The following is a 17,967-nucleotide window of genomic DNA, read 5'->3' on the forward strand; positions in this document are numbered from 1 at the left end:
ATAATAGTATTTTAGTATAAACTACATTTTCTATGTAAAATCATGCTAAGAAGTTCCCAAGAAAGTCCATTGAGACATAATCAATTAAATCTAGCAAAATCATATAAAACACTTGAAACTTCAATGTTAATACCACTAATATTCAGTAATTTCCCATTTTTGCACCAAAAATTCAGTGATTTCTCCATTTATAGTACATTAGAAAAATTTATATCCTAAGTCCTTTAACTTAAGTCTTTACTACTACTACTAGTACTACTACTACTACTAGTACTACTACCACTACTACTACTACTACTGTCTTGCTTAGTTTTACTAAGAAACCCAAGTAGTTGAGCCGTAAAATATATTGCTCAGGCCTATGCATAGGTTGTTTGAGAATATCTTCATTCTTGGCAGTGAAATAGACAATATAATACACACTATAATTTTTGCAAAGTGATCACTGATTCAACAGTCACAATTGCATTTAATATATTTCATTCAATCACCACCAATTTTGCATATGGAAATAGCTCAGAGGTTGGAGTCAGAAGGATTTGTCTGCATGATAAAAAACTACTCATTTTTAAAAATTCAGCTAACACATCCCCAGGGCTCCTTTTTCCTCCTGTGCACAAATGCCAGGTCCCTCTGTTTCTGTCTCTCCCATTACATCGCCTAGGCCTCTTCCACGTGTCCTGGGCATCCTTTTATCATCATGTCAGGACATTTCTCTGATTTATCACTCCGTCTAGCACCAAGCCAACTTTAAGGCCTAAGAAAAAGCTACAAAATCACACATGGGTAAAAGACCCACTTAAAGTCCGAGATACACCAATGGACTGAATACAACAGTATGAAAAGTTCATCAAGATTGAAGATTACACATTGCAACTAACCTTTAAAAAATGATCACGTGTTGAGTTTCGGTGAACTACCAAAGAAGATGAAAAATTATCTTAAAAACCTATTGAAACAATCCTCCCTTTTCAATTACATATCTATGTGAGACCAGATTTTCACCATACAATTAAACTATAAAACAACATATGGAACAGATTAAAGACATATGCAGATATGGAAAATCCACCTGTCTTCTATTAAGCCAGATATTAAAGACATCTGCAAAAATGTTAAACAATGCTGTTTTTCTCAGTATTCTCTTTTGTTTTGGCAAGTAGTTATTTTTCATAAAGACATTTTTATATCAACATGAACTGAGTTTACTGTTATTTGAAATAAATCAATACATATTTTAAAAATCTCAGTTTTAATTTCTAATACATTAAAAATCTCTAGAGACAACCTTTATGAATTAAAAAAACAAAAAAACAACTCTGTAGGATCTTCAGTTTTGAACCGGTTCTGAGACCCAAAAGTTTGAGAACCATAACACTGAAGTCTGAAAAGCATTTGGAGATCAAGTTGTTGTAACCAGAGGGAGAACTATTAGCAAAATAATAGGGGCGAAGATCAGATTACAGTAGCTCAGGAGGGCACAGGAGGTGACCAAATGGCCAGAGGGCAGACTCCTTTTCCTGAAGCAGGAAAAATGAGAGACTGGACAGCAGGTAGAAGGGATGCGCAGGGAGGAAGCGGTTTTAAATGAGAGAGAACAGACCACACTTCCACCCTGACTAAGAGAGGCCACAGAGGGCAGTTCAGGACAGAAGTGAAAGAAGGCTTCTCTAAAGTGCCAAGTCCAAGAGGAAGGGACAGAGGATGGGATGAAGGACGCCTCAAGGAAGAGGCCTGGGCCTGGAACACAGCAGTCATCCTGTCCTCTGGTGAGATGGCACTGCTCTGTGCGGCCCCCGACACGTGCCTGCCGCTGAGTGGGTGCACACTCACCCCTGCAGAACACAGAGCAGGGGTGAGGCCCGTTCAGCAAAGCCGTGCCTCGCCCTTGCCCTGATTGTCAGCCCAACGATGTTCTGGATTTGTGTGTTTGTAAAATGAAGGACAGGGGTGGGTAATCCATAACGTGAGGTCCTTTTCAGGTTCAAAACTCTACAACTCATAATTGTATAAAACTCATGCAGCCAGGTCACTGCTTACATGAAATAACTGCTGCCATTTATTACGCAGAAATTAAGGACTAAACCCATGAAGCGGCATGGCGGGTCTCATTACTCAACCCCAGTTATTGAGTGCCTGCATTGTGTTCAGTTTCTAAACTAAAAATTGGGACAGAGCCCAACAAAAGGTTTTTTTTTTTGAATCTGTGGATTTATTTGACAAATCTTTAGAAGGCATAAAAATTAAGTTACTTTTAGTTATACATCAAATAAGTTGCCTTAACTTAAAGAGGGCAAAGATACATGAAATAAGGAGCTACATGGGAATTCTGGGACACAGAGCCTCTGGCCAGGTGCAACTCTCTACTAGTTGCTACAGACACTGCAAAAGAAAGGGATGCAGAACCCCTTTGTTCAGGCGACTTATAATCTGCATAACCGAGGCGTCGTAAGTGACTAAAAATTGCATTTAGAGGCATATCTGACTTTTGCTGTGAAAAAATCCTGAAATCTCTTTATCTCCAAATACAATCAGATTTTCCCATCACTTTACAATTTCATTAAAGAATCCCTAATCCTTTATTTGTTACGCATTATTTCACTGCTAGTCCCCCAGAACATAATAAATAGCCTTAAAATTTTAAATTACATCGTAATCACATTACATTTTCAGAGGTACTGTGTCTTCCTTCCTAATTGAGCTTTGAGAGTCAGTAGCTTACAGGAGCTTAAAGTTTGCTAGCCTGTGAACAGTGAAGAGTCGTCGGCAGCCGTCCGTCTCGAGAGACGATGGTGTAGCTTCTTAAGAGCCTATCTGCACCGCCGAGAATGACTGTGCAGTCCGACTCGGGAGTGACACGGTATCTGTCTCCTCCCGTGTTGAATCGACATCTTGCGATGACGCTGGAGTGTCCTCTCCAGTGAAGCTGAAGCTACAGAGCCTGGGCAGGGTGATATGGAGGGTCTGCTGTTGCCCATGCAGCAGACCCCCCCTCTCTTCGCAGCTGAAGGGTCCAAGGGAAAGACGGAGTCGATACAGCTTGGCTTCAGGTGCGCCGCAGGAGTTGCCGGTGTTGACTACAACGTCAAACCGCCTTAGGGACTCCGGCTCCGGATTTTCTGTCGGGGTTTACTCCCTTAGCCTTTCCCCTGAAGAGGTATGCCGCAAGGCAGCGGAGGTTTTTTGGAGTCAGAGTTTTCCTTCTCTGATGTGCCCTGACTGGAAGATCGAACCAGCGACACTTAGCTCGCAGACCGACGCTCAATCCACTGAGCCAGACCAGCCAGGGCTACAGTGAAGAGTATTTTTGCAAAAATGAATGACAAACCCTTCAAGCGTTCATGGCACAACAAGTGTATAGCACACGCGTGTGCTCTATGCTGCTTCTCTTAATTCAGCAACATCTGTGCATCTCTGCATTTTCCTATCTTATGCGATGGCGCCAACCACAGTAGTGTAACCTGAGTCAGAGTTTATAGGGTGAGCACAGAGAAGTAATTCATCACACTGAGTCAAACATGACGGGCTCAGTGTCGGCTGGTCTGCTCTGAGGGACTTCACAAGGATGTTGAAGTTCAATACCACAGCCACTAGTAAATAAATTTTTACAATGAATTCAGAGGAAACTTCAGTGATGTTTATCTTCCCAAGACTTGAAAGTTGTTAATTCTACTTTCTTAGTGTCCAGGGTATTTTTAACTGAGGCTGCTGCATTATTTATAGTCCAGGCAATTAAATGTAAATTACTCAGAACCCTTTGGACGCCTGCCTCTAAGAATAATATATGGACAGTGCTGGATGATGCCTGTTTTGAAGATCATCTAAGAGACTGACAAAGGCAAAGCTAAGTCCAATGGGTTGGGAGGAAATCTAAGGAATTTGTTTCTTAAATGTTACCTTATTGTACTTCTTACTCTGCTTATTGATAAATATAAAATTAACTCACCGTTGCAACAGTCTTGTAGCTATTACATCATGTTCTAAAACGAATGCAGTTTAATTCCCATATATTAATGTAGCCTATTTGGCATAGTGGTGAATTATCTGGCAAAACTATTTTTGTACAATTGTGTTTTGAAGGATGCGGGTGCTGTGTTCTCTCAAGGGTACTAAAATCTAAGTAATTTTCTTGTATTATTAATGGATGCCACTATAATATTAATAATAGCCCTAGAACTAAAATGTGAGTCATTAGGAAATACTTAAATCTATGACTATAAACTTTATACAGCAGTTAAAATTATGTGTTTTACATCTTTTTACTAACTATATTACAGAAAATTATCTATAGATACATAAATGACTCTGGGGAGATCTAAAATATTTCAGTTAATACAAAGAACCTTTTTTTTAATCTTTAGGAAATAATGATAATTCATGTTATGTGAACAATGATTATTTGTGTTTCCATGGCATATGAAATAAAATTTAAAATGTGTGTATATTTCACACAGACATATGATGTCCATCCATACATACACACACATGCACGTTATGTAAAGGGCCTAGAGGCACTTACAGAACATAATACAGCAAAAGGAAGAGGAAGAGAAGTCTGAGGTATGAAAACGAGGTAAAGAGAGTGTGGAGTGTAAGCCCTAATTTACTATAATTAGGCAGGAAATTTGGCTTTGAGCTGCCTAATGGCCAAAACAAAATTCTTTAATTTAATAATACTGGTTATATGGAAAACAGAAACAAAAACTCACACAAGTTCCTTAAGAAAACAAACAAAAAATTGCCTCTCATTGTGATTTTAAAAAATCGTCGTTACTGAGTCTTCAAAGAAGGGCCCCTACACAGCATCTGACAGCAGCACCATCCACAGAAAACGCACGGGCCACCTTCTCAGGACACTGTCGGGGGAGGCGCCGCACCTGGGGCAGGCAGTGCCAAAGGGCCCCGCGGACGGGGCCCAAACGCGCAGCCCTGTGGCCGTGGAGTGCAACCTGGGGACCTAAACGGGAATACGTAGAGGAATAAATGGACCATGTGTCCACTTAACTAGATTCTAAGTGTTCTGTCTTTTCCAACGGAGTTTTAGCTGAAAGTCGATGAATGAACAGTCCGAAGTTACAGTCTTCAGCGGGCCTTCTGTGAGACTAAGGGCAAGTCTTTAAAAACTAACGGTGCATCCCTGGGAAGCAGGAGCCCACGGAGTGACTGACTCTTCATGGGCCTTTTTTTTTGGAACTGAGTTATTTAATATATAAATAAACAAGCATTCAAGGGTCTAAGGTTTTTCAGAACAGAGCATGATCACAAAGAATAGGGGTTGGGTTTCGTTTCTCTGGATTTTGGATTATTAGAGTACTAGTTCTCAAGACTCACCCGGGAACCCATGAAGTGCGGCTGCCCGGGCGTCACTCTATGCTGAAGGGATGGCTGTCGGGGGGAGCCTGGAAGGCAGGTAATTTTGTTGAGGCCAGTCCGGGAACTACACTTAGAGACCACTGTTCTTCACAGGGAGTGAGCTCTCAGTACCTGTTCCTAAATTTCACCTTCTTCTCTGTGTTCTCGGTTCTCTCAATTAATAAGCACTGAATGTCCTTTGTTCAATAGTTAGGTCTGTGAGCTGCTTCCCACCACACTTAAGAGGTGCAAAATCTCTTAAACTGCGCGGTCGGTAAATTACGGACGTACGTTCAGCCTGCTCTCCGAGGACTCTCAGCTCCTTGTTGATCGCAGTTTTAGTTACGTTCCTCTTGAACAGCTATGCCATTTCTAGCATATGAACAATGGGACTTAGATATTGATGGGCTGCCCCTCTTGGCTCACTGGCTGCTAAGAAGTTTAGAGAAATGTATGGCTCACCTTTGGCAAATACATAGAATTTCTAAACTCACCTTGGCCTTGTCTTTCTTTCCTACTATTATTTCCCTTTGCCTCAATTTCCTTGCTATTTTTACATTTTATATTAACTTACAAAGCTGTCTGAGATTTTTTTTTATGGAACAAGGTCAGTGGGTGGTGTGTGTGTGTGTGTATATATATACATACATACAGGGGTGGGTAAAAGTGGGTTTACAGTTGTTCATATGGGAAATAATACAATAATAAATAATAACAAAATAAATTGTGATTTGCATACTCACAACTATAAATCTGCTTTTGTCAAACTCTGGATGTGTAAAGAGATAAGTAAATTTATACATAAGTTAAAAACCGGATGGCAAAAGCAATGAACTATGATTAAGGTCTGGTTTTTATCTTGAAGTTACAACTTTATTGTCATTTGACTAATAGGTATCACAATCTAATTCTCCCAAAATTTAAATTTATATAATGCTTCCTTAAAGATTTCTTTTGAGGATTAATGGGTTTGAAAGCACTTGGTAATTTGTAAAGTGTTATATTAATTTTAAAAAGGGGATTACATTATTTTATTACTTGTGTATTGCTATCACCTCATGTTCTAACATGACTCAGCAAGTGAGTTTTGGTCACTGATGAGAAGAAAATGTCTATCAAATTTTATGGGCATGTGTTCTAACCCATTTCTACTTTTAAGTAGAAGATATCGCACAAAGTTTTAATAATGAACAGAAAAGCTATTTTCTGAACAAAATTAGAAAAAGCAAACGTTTTTGTATCAATCCTTTCATTAAATCTACAATTTGTAGCTTAAATGTTAAATATGATTCAAGCAGAGATGTCAGAGAACAAACAAGTTCAGTTAACACTGTAACTGAGTGAATAGTCACCACTTACTAAATTATGTATTAAGCCATTATATAATAAATAAACATAAATAAATAAGTGAATAAACAAACACACCTGATTAATAAAACTGACTATTGGTCTACAGCAATACAGAGATAAGCCTAAACTAAAACTGAAGACTTTCATAGTAACAATAAAAATGGCAATTTTATTTTAATATGCAATCTGAGAAATAAGCGATAAAATGCCAACAATAAAGAAAATCTTAGAGAGATTACCACCTTAAAAGTTTTAAAATTCTGAGCTGAAAGCTCAAAACCCAGATGTATATGAGACTCACAAGGTCACTGGTCAAGGTAAAAACAAAACAAAATAAGATAAAGCCTGAGAAAAACCAAACTCAGAATCACCCAGCATTCCCTGGTGCTACTTCATCTTGGCATTCACAGAAAACAGTTAATTTGATGCATAACCCAAACAAGGCAGAATATTTCAATTTTTAAATATTCAATGACTTTAGTATACTATGTTAGATCTTGTATTAATTGAATTAATCCAACTTTAGATGTGAAGATCACCTTTTAACTGGACTAAAAACTATATAATATTTTGAAGAGTAAACCAAATTGTTTTACATATATGAAAATGACATCATCCTGTACTTTCTCTACATAGAAAATACTTTCAAATATATATTAATTAATTTCTAAAACCCATGACATCTTTTTAAAAAGGGTAAAAGATGAGAAAGGAAAGGAAAAAACAAAAAACAACAAAAAAGCAAAGTTATATAAAGATTTTTTTCTCATCTGAGGACATTTTTAAAAAATCGTTTTTAGAAAGAGACTTGGAAGTCAGGGAGAGGGAGAGAGAAACGTTGATGCGAGAGAGGAACATTGATCAGTTGCCTTTGATAGATGCCCTGACTGGGGATCAAACCCGAAGACCTGGGTATGTGCCCTGACTGGGAATTGAACCTACTATCCCTCGGTCCATGGGACAACACTCCAACCAACTGAACCATGCCAGCCAGGGCAAGTTATATAAAGATTTTAGAAACAAATGTCACGTCATCGATTTTTGAATTACGTATTTAGTGAAAGGCATTTATCTGTAAGTAGAGAGTTCGCAAGTGCTGTAAGGCACCTCATCCAATACAATGGTGAGGACATGGAGATTTTCAATAAAATAATTTAAACTTCTGTTGATATTTTTGTTGTTGTTCATTTATCCACCCAGTACTAATCAGCCAATAGGTAGGGTGGCATTGACCTGCAAAACTTCTGAGGTCCCATCAACAACTGACAGATGTCAATCCATAATTTGGCATAAGTTACAACCTTACATTGCTAATAATCTTTCTATTTGTATGGGCTGACTCTTACATAATTAGGCCTATGTGGCTTATACATTCATGGTTCAAATAATATCTGCCAATTTAATAAGAGGTAGTCAACAACTTTTTTATAAACCTGATGTTTCATGAAGTTAGGTCTTATAAACTATGTTCTGGGAAAAGAATTACACATGTTTGCTTAAACTCTGCGGACTTCCCATTGCTTAGAGAATAATGGCCTAATTTCTTCATACTAGACTTCCATCCTCAACCTATATTCTAGCCGCAACAACACAGCACTTACCAAACTCATTGTTTCCTTTTGTGCCTCTACATATCTGCTAGTCTGGTTCTCCGTGCAATCCAAGGGGACCTGCCTGTTTATCTGCAAAGCCTACCTCATCAGCTCTTCTGTAAAGTGTTTCCCAAATTCATCACCTCTTCTACTGCCAACACCTAGCCCCTTGAGCGTGGAGAACCCTTCCCTCCACTTGGCGGCCACTTTTATTAAAGCATTTTCACAGATATAGTATTAGTGTTCCTTCTCCTTTGTGACACTTTCTAGCCCTGTCCCTGGCATGTAATTCTACTGCAGCATATAACACCACACCCTGGAACTATTTCTTTTTATAATCACCAACCCTATTAGACTCTGTGCATCTTCGGGATATCATCCCATTTATTATTATGTCCCCAGGGCCTAGCTAGTCCCTGATACACAGTAGGTGTTCAATAAACGTTATTAAATGAATAAACAAAAAAAACAATTGCTTTCTGTCAATCAGAAAAAACACTGGTATTAAGCATTCAGTTTAGATAGCTGCTTCCTTGGCACTGAAGCAGGATCCCTCCTCTCCAGTGATTAAACATTAGGAGACAGAAGTAGACATGCAGCAAACGAAGTGACCAAAGGAACGGAGGATGCTGCTTGGGAGGAGGCCGTCTTCCAGCAAAGGGACGAGACAGCCCTTCAAAGGCGGAGCAGCTTCCCCACCTTTGCTTCAGGAGGCTCATGCACAGAGCAGGGACTGGTGTTGGAAGAACTGCTTTGCTAACATACAGTAAGATCAGTCCTGATGAAAACGCCTCCTCATCTCCACTAAGTGTCAGGCAAAAGGCCCATTTCCAGTTAGAGATTTCCTTAGGCAAGAGCTGGCTGGGACTATCACAGCTACATTAATTCTTAACATCAATTACCTGCATGAAAAACTTGATAAAGACCATTTTTTTTTAACAAAAAGAACATAAACCAGAATTTAACGTGGCATGATGTTAAAAAATGACAGTATTCTAACATGCCTAATCTATATCACAAGAAAACATGCATCTGTGCACATGTGTAACACAACATAGTCTTTTTCTTACATGTCTTTGTGTTCTAACTTCTGGGTGGTGTAGATCAGAAAGAGACTAAAACATAAAACCTATTGTAAATATAGAAACATGCGGCAATGCTCACGGAGTATAATGAATTCAGCACACGGGACAGGAGGCTGAGCAGTGTAACTCACCACCCTCAGGGGACTCACAGTCTAATACAGAGCTTTCCACTACAAGGCACTCACAGAACTGAGCGAAAACAAGCAAGGATATCACTGACCGTGTCGTAAAAAGAAAAACGTTAGGTAACTACGACCAACTGATTGGTCTCTTTCACCAAAATAATTATCTTCAACAGATTTAAACACTATTTTTACTGACTACTTGGGAGTTGAAGAATTTTTAACAAAATGCACCTCAAGCTCTAAACATTTTCAGAACCAATGCTACTTGAAAAAGGAAAACAGACATGTTACTACATTTTGAAATTAAAAAAAAATCTTCATTTCATAACAATTATAAGCTATACAATATAAAAATCATATAGTTAATATATGCAACATTGTTTATAAAAGTTTTAACTGCTCTTGGCCTCTTTTTTTGCTTTCGCATAGGCAAAAACATCTACAATATGCAGATGCTGGCCTTTTATGTTAAAAATAAAATTTACCAACAAAAAATGTAGAATAAAGGTTTCTATTGACTGCAAAGTACACTTTCTCAAGTCAGAAGCTTCTTACTCTCCTTTCTGTAACGTAAATGTTAATTTGAGTAACAGACACAAGAATACAGACATACTCAAGAGATGTCATTTCTTCCTCATTTTTTAAGTTTTGAGAAACCTCTTCACGCTATGCTTTGATTACAGGCTGCCTGAATGGTTTTAGAAAGTAAGCAGGTATAAATTAATAACTTGATTTTGAACTCAGCAAGACTATTAACCACATTTAAATTTTTTAAAATTGTTATTGAAAATTATTTATTTCAATAACAGAGCCTTCTTTACCTGCAGATGGCTGGAAAACATTCTTGAAGGCCTTTCTTTTTAACCAGAGATCCTTCAAGGCAGTACATAATGATGTCCATAACCTATAGAGAAAAGATACAGATCTAAAATTAATTTCAAATACTTAATTATTAACTTGGGCCTCACTTGCCCATGGAAATCCTGAACAGTTTAATCTTAATATTTACTTTAAAACTACGGTATATTTACTTTATACTACAGGCTCTTCCTTTATCTGTGAAAAACATTTATAAGACAGAGCAATAAATAAAAGAAATTACTTACGTCCTGTAAAGGCTATTCATAATTATGTCCAGTGTAGCAACTTTTATTCAAGCACACTGTATGTTTTATTTTATTTATAATGAAAGACGTCAAAGAGAACATGACCTTTAAAAAGTACTCTAATGTCGACCAATTAATTCCATGCGAATGACAAACGGACAGAGCAATCCCTTTGACTTTTGAAGACATTTAAATAAGGTCTCCAGAAACGGCGCAGAAGTTCATTTTCGTTACCTCCTTTCTTTGAGAGACTTATGTTACTCCCCTGCGTTATGTGGGCTGTGGATTCGTCGCGTAAAACAGGACGTTCTTACCTCCACCAGAAGGTCTACGACGTCCGTGGGCATCTTCTCAATCAGAATTTCGATAACTCTCAGAACTTCCCCTTTAGCTCGAGCGAGCGCCGTCGTGTGCACGTTCTGCTGGGACTGGGTGTTCGCGGCCAGAGCGGTGTGTCTGTGCACCTGTGGGAATAGTCCGTGATGCAGGCGGGGTGCGCGCACGGGCGGGTTTCGCATCCCAAGCCAGCGGCTTGCTCGTCACCGAGTGCAACAGAAAACGGAAAGGACCGACAAGCAGACATCCCCTGGGATGAGTCAGGAAACGCTTCCGATTGCAAGAGAAGGCATTTAGTACAATATAAGCTCAGTTAAGCCTTGTCTAATTAAGTTTTGCAAGTTCCTGGGTGCATGAGACTTTAATCCAATATTATTAGCATGACATTTCATTCCAAAGGACAGACGGAAGGTTTGGGAAGCTGGCATATTTGGCACTGAGGTGGAGCGCAGTTAAGAGATTCAGCAAATAGAAGATACGATCCTTGCTCTCAAGTAATCATAGTAAATGATGTTTATATGGCACTTTGTCTCGGGCAGAATTCTAGGTGCTTTATAATCAAGTCGGGAAATGCAAATACAAATCGTTAAGTCTGACATGGGCTGCGGAGAAAGAGCATTAATGCGCCCTGGCCTGGCCCTGGACTAGCCTGGGGGAGCGGGCAGGGGCTGAGTGAGAAATACTTCAGTATTTTGCTCAAAAACTCTAAGTGAAGTGGAAAACTTGTTTTTAAAAGGTAATAAATGGACTATTACATTAAAATTTTTAAAAAATTACCTTTCTAATCAAATGCTGGAGTAGGATAAATCCAAAGCGTGGCCATTCTAATGGTTCATTTAAAAATACATATGTAAATGGTGCAAATTAAGTTACAAAACACAAAACAGATATTTGTTAACTTTCTTTAAAGAGATAGTTTAGTGCCTGGCATTTATAGGACCTGTATGCGTGGTCAGACTGAAGTAAGGCTTCCCACTGATGGGAAAAACTGGTAAAAAGAAACTCCACGGCTAATAAGTCTGCTCATTTATATGTATACAGACTTTATATAAATATATAATATCTATAAAATATGTAAGCACATACATACATGTATATATGTTTTAAATAGAGTGGAAACTCACTTTAACTCTGCACTACTAGAAAAAAACACACACCCTTAAGTCTACAGATTTATTTTCGCTATTAGTTCCAAGTCCCATGGCCTGATACAAACGTGTACAACCTGCTGTTAGTCCCTCCCTTCCTCCCTTCTAGCTGCCTTCATGTCACAAATATTGGCTGCATGCCCATTAAGGATGGCTCCGGGGCAGACCCAGGCCCGGTAGGTTTCAGGTTATCAGGGCAGACTCAGAGGCATTTATTTAGTATTTTAAAAATTCATCAGAGGTAACAGAAAAACAAGTCAGACAGAGCCCATACCCCACGGACACCAAGGCTGTATGTTATTTAGGCTGAAATGGAATAAACTTTCAAAAATATTTAGGAGCTTATCATCCTTTCCTGTATCTCCCGCTAGTAAGACCTATAGGAAAGATCCTATAATTGGTTCATTGTTCTCTGCTAGGTTTTCAGTTAGACGTGGGCAATTAGTTAGAGCACTAAGAATGCGGGAATCAATTGGCATTCAAGTCTTTAGCTGTGACATGTAATAGGAAAAACAATTAGCAAGTTTATGACTTTTACATTTCTGTTTACAGTTGGAGAGCCAGTGCTAAATAAGAAGTTTGGTTTTGATTATAGGTAGATACATTTGTAAAATGTGAAGACCTTTAATATACAGGGGGAGGGGAGGGCCAACTTGATTATAAAGCGCCCAGAATTCTGAGACAAAGTGCCATATAAACATCATTTACTGTTACTATTTGAGAGCATATCTTATAGGTTTACAGTTGTTCATACGAAAAATAATACAATTTTTAATGAATAGTAATACAAGAATAAACTGTTTCAAGTACTCACAACTGTAAACCTACTTTTGCCCCACCCTGTGTTCTAATTTGAATAAGCCTGCTATATCAGACTGAAAAATTATTGTGACGTATTTACAAGTGAATTAACTTCTAGAATAGAAATGAACAGAGAAGCACAAAGTAATGAAGGCACTGCCGTGGAATTCGGTGGGCCTGCACAGGTACAATGGATTCATTTCAGTACGAAATTATTAACTTGCATTGTTAGAGAACAAGATGGAAGAATTATTTGTGGATGCGTCTCCTCTGCTCACAATACCAACTAATTCCTCTAAAGGAGAAGGTGGAGCGCTGAAGTTCCGCTCACCTCCTTGGCAATCGTGGTGATGAAGGCGGGTGGTCTGGCCGTGGCGATGAGCGACAGGGCATGCCTGGCCGAGCGGGCGGAGTCAGCTGCTGGGCTCAGAGGCAGCCCCATTGTGATGCTAAACAGGGATCAGAAAAAAGAAAAAAAGAAAAGGAGCATTAGAAATACAGACTGAAAAGATTAGACACAGCTTATAATGTCAGTTCAAGGTCAATGGGAGCACTCAAACAGTTAGAATATAATGGACTTGCAACAATGAGCAGTGATTAGGAGTCAGAGTGTTCTGGCATCAAATACAAAATCGAATAATTAACCGTGAAGATTGAAAACAGTATGTGCATCTGTCCAAAGTGTTACAAACGCCTTGTTAACAAATTATCAAGAACTAGTACTGAATACATATCACAAAGCTCAGAATAAGGCAAGAACAAATATTTTGCTGGGCCTTCTCCATTTTGTTTCCTAAAAATAGTCAAAGTTTATTTGCTTATAACGCTGCATTAACAGGCTATATTTAAGGTCGCATATCTGAAAGGGAGCAAAATTCACTCCTGTCCATAAAATTATCACAAGAACCAAGAATGGCAAAATTATTTTGAGCTTGTATACTATTTTTAGTTTAAAATATACTTAGTACTGCTAGTTTAGTCCCACACTTAATACTTAGAACCAACCCACTAATCAGTATGCTCTGCCAATAGTTACTTACTATTCATGAAAAAATTATAGCAACTGATATGTAGCCTGGCATTGTCCAGGCTATGCATAAGAATACATACATGATAAAATAAATCCTTCCAAACTGTGAGAATGTCCTAATAGGGTAGTGATGTTATTTATATTCCTTTGCCATTCCTAAAACATACAAATGATATTTTCCTGTTTCTAAGCTTCCTTAATATAAGACTATTATGAAAAGTACTGACTTTTAATTAAAATGCAGCATGTCTTCCACACATCAATTGTATACAAGATGTATTTTGTTAGTAAGCAAGAGACCCAATCGTAGTTTCTCCCCCTAGTTAAGTAACTTTTGTATTTAAATATCCATATGAAATCATAAGAAGCTCTGTCCTGCTCTAATTAAGTCCAAGTGCTTCACCTGTAACCTGGATTATGTTTCCTAAAAATTCTCAAAAAAGTTTACAGGTGCTTCTATAACTTATCGAAGAATCATTATTCTGAGTTTTAGTTGAAAATGAAGATGCATTATGTAGGCACTGTCATTGTCGTTAAAAGAAAGTACATTGGAAACGTCTGCTTTCAATTTCTTGTGACTGTTATGCTGCTTAAATCTTTGAGAATATAACTGTCAAAGCAGAAACTCAGAGGAGAGAGGATGGTGAGTCTTCCTTGGATGTTTACCATGAAAGAGAAAGATTCGAGCCAGAGAGGAAAAACACACACGTCGCACAATTAACAGAAGGCACGCGCTGGAGGGCGTGCCACTGCCTTGCAGACCCTTGCAGATCAGATGCCAGGGGTCCCAGGAGGGGCTGGAAAGAGATGCTGAGCAGGAAAACGAGGTGGGGCGGCTTCACGAGTTTCTTCCCTGGATTAAACTTTAATATTGAGGATTCAGGAAAAGAAACGTTCACCATGTGGGTAGTGCTGGGGCTAGACTGCTTAATAATTATAAAGCGCGGATCATATTTTAAGTCAAGTTTGAAGACACTCAAATGCTCATTAAACTTCTCAGATGCTCTACGATATCTCCTTTTGCCATCAATGCGAGTGAATAGGTGTTGATGATACTCACAGGCTGAAACTAACCACAATCCTATGTTAGTTGAATAATTCTGAACAAACCTAAATCAAATTTCATAAGATAAGCAAAAACCAGAGAATACCGGAGTTGGACAAGATCTCTGAGCAGCGTCCCTGCCACGTAGTGAGCCCGGGAAAGGAGAGTCTATGCCCCGGGCAGCCTGTCCCGTACCTGGAAGGATACAGAGGGAAGAAACTGGACGTGGAACTCAAGGGCTAGCTTCGAAGTCAGGCTCCGGTGCTTTTACTGCGTGTTGCCTCCTGTCTGTCCCCAAACATCCCTACAGGGTGAGGGACACGAACATGCCAAGGAGAAATCAGATCCCGAAAAGTTCTATGAGGAGCCCAGGTAGGAGTGAGTGGCTTTCATAAGAGTGGACCTTTGGAGAAATGTTGGGAGAAGAATTGATGATATTATATACCGTTCATTGAATTCATGAACTGGGAACATGGCTGAACTCAGTGGCTGGAAGCATGGCTAGATTGTGTCCCTGAGAGAAGTTTCTAGTGGTGTGCTGTAGTACTTGGACTTCAGCTCTGTTTTATTCGGTTTCAAGAGTGGTTTGAATAAAGATACAAGGTGCAAGGTTATCAACTGGTGTAGATATAAAGCCGTCACAGACAGCAACTGTGGTCAGGTTTGGTGACGGGTGGTGGGCTCCAGAAGAGAAGTTATAGAAAAATGGGGAGGGAAGCTAGCCGAAGACATACAATTGTAAGTACATACTGCCCTTTGGGTTCAGAGGCAGCTGGAATGGCTGACAGGCTGCAGAGGCGCTGATGTGTGCATCTGAGTGACTCCCACCAGCAGCATCTGGCACTCCGGGCACAGGGCTGCACCACGCAGACAGGGCCATTGTTCTGAGGTCAGGGCGCTGCGGTGACCTTCAGGCATGCACAGTGTAAAAGCGGGAGGGTGGTGAGCATGGTAACAGAAGGGGGTCGCCAAGGCACAGGGGAAGAAAAGAACCCTCATCTCTCTCCTCTATGGTCTGTTCAGTGTGCCGCCACCAGGGCCACCTTCCGAAAGCACCAACTTTATCTCATGGTTATCCTGCTTAAAAACGCCCAGTGGCCCCTACTGCTTCTAAGAAAATCCTTAAGCTGCTTGGCGTGAGACTCTGACCCTCCGTATCTCGTTTCACTAATTTATAACTCAGTCTTTTTAACATCAAGGCTCCTGAGGCAGGCTAATTTCAAAGTTGGTCCCTAAAATTCGCTTCCTATTTCTATTGTCATATTTTCCCAATGCTTCTCCCCTAGCCCTTTCCCTCCCCTCTGTTCAGTTCTATGGAACCTGCATGGTATTCTGCAATCGCTACAGCACTCAGTTACCTTCCACTGAATCAGAAACGACTACCGCCCATGCCTGTGTATTCTGGGCCCTTGGCCTTGACTCCCCTCTGCCAGGCAGTATGAATTAGTTCTGTGTTGTGAAAATGGTACAGACTGGGGACCACGCCTTCTAATCCTGTGTCTCCCCCCAGAGCGCCTAGTACAGGCCTGGAACGAAGTGGTAGCTCAATAGTTATGCACTAAATGAAGTTTCCTGGCAAATTCAGCAGGAAAAAAAAAATCAGTTAAGCCAGTTATTTGACTGAATTGACCAGGCAGTGAAAGTCAAAGTAATTGATCTGGTTGTCCCAACAGACACAGTCTAATTCTGCATGTAGTTATCGTTAAAGTCGAGTGTCCTGTGCGTGGGACTCTAGATGGAGAAGGATCATATTATCAGAGGTTTGAAATTAAAGGGGTGCCTGCCTTATTCTGGAATCTGTATGTAGACACAGGACTCACTCTTTTCATCTGATTCTGCTTCTCTGGCTGTTGTATGTATCATTTCTCATACAGGTTTATAGGTTGGGCCATTGGTTTTAGTCTTTACGCTAAAAGAATATGATATGAGACTCTCTGTTTTACTCAGCATTTTGGTATACACAAGCAATCTGAAATACTAGAGATGATAGATATTAGAAATAAAAACATGAATAGAAAAATGGCCCACTCAGGCTGAGCTCATTCCTTACATGACTGCTCATTAATCCTGTTCTAATCCTCATTCCATTGCGGTAAAAGCATTTTAAAACTTACATGTAAGACCAATTCGGTTAAATGTCACTGTCTATAATTGTCAGACTTCCCCATCTGTCAAATCAAGGCACGCTGTAAGGAAATATTCAGGAGGAGAAATACTTAAAACTTTCATTGGACAGTCCACCAATCGTGGTCAACAGTGCTATGGACTAAACGCTTGTGTCCCCCTTAAATTTCACATTGTGGAACCCCCATTGTGATGGTATTTGGAGATGAGCTTTGGGGAGGTAACTGGGGGTAAATGAGGCCCTGAGGGTGGGGCCCTCATGATAGATTATGGCCTATAAGAGACACCAGAGAGCTCACTGGGGCCTCTCTCTCCCCAGTCATGAGCACAAAGTTCTTATGTGAGGTCACAGCACCATGGCGGTCACCTAGAGGCCGAGAGAAGAGGCCTCAGAATGAAGACCGCCTTGCTGGCACCTTAATCTTAGACTCACAAGCCTCAAGAACTGTGCGAAATACCGTTTTCTTAAGTCATCAAGTCCATGGCATTTTGCTATGGCTGCCCGGGCTGACTAGAACCAACAACAGTAGCAGGGCACTGAAAACACTCCCCACAGAAAACAAACGCTAAAACTATTTTGAAAATGCATACTTAATTACGTAACATCTGGGAATCCCTGCCTACCCCTTCCTGGTAAGACAGCTGTGCTGACAACTGTCTTTAATATAATCAGGAATATTTGATTCTTCTCTGCCATATGGGACCTTACTTTGATAACTCGTAGGTGACATTAATTTTCTAAACTCAAGATGGCAATTCCTCCAACAAGAGCGTATCTTCTCGACCTATGTCCTCCGTGTTATATACCTTCACAATGAATGAAACTATGCCACCGTGATTGAGTTCAATGGCTATAATTTTTCTATTAAAATT

At 39.7% G+C, this 17,967-nt stretch overlaps 1 protein-coding gene across 1 annotated transcript in view; it reads right to left on the bottom strand.

Moving 5' to 3' along the window:
- WDR7 (WD repeat domain 7) overlaps positions 1-17,967 on the bottom strand; it is a 280,434-nt gene that overhangs the window by 67,433 nt on the left and 195,034 nt on the right. Inside the window, exons 24-26 of the mRNA XM_090285462.1 lie at positions 13,227-13,344; positions 10,925-11,074; positions 10,326-10,408 (exon numbers count right to left, since the gene is read on the bottom strand). Coding sequence (XP_090141588.1) covers positions 10,326-10,408; positions 10,925-11,074; positions 13,227-13,344 — 351 coding nt within the window. The remainder of the gene's footprint in view (positions 1-10,325; positions 10,409-10,924; positions 11,075-13,226; positions 13,345-17,967) is intronic.

The sequence above is a fragment of the Furipterus horrens genome, unplaced genomic scaffold (assembly GCF_987537825.1).
Source record: "Furipterus horrens unplaced genomic scaffold, mFurHor1.1.pri manual_scaffold_8, whole genome shotgun sequence".
Taxonomy (NCBI): Eukaryota; Metazoa; Chordata; class Mammalia; order Chiroptera; family Furipteridae; genus Furipterus; species Furipterus horrens.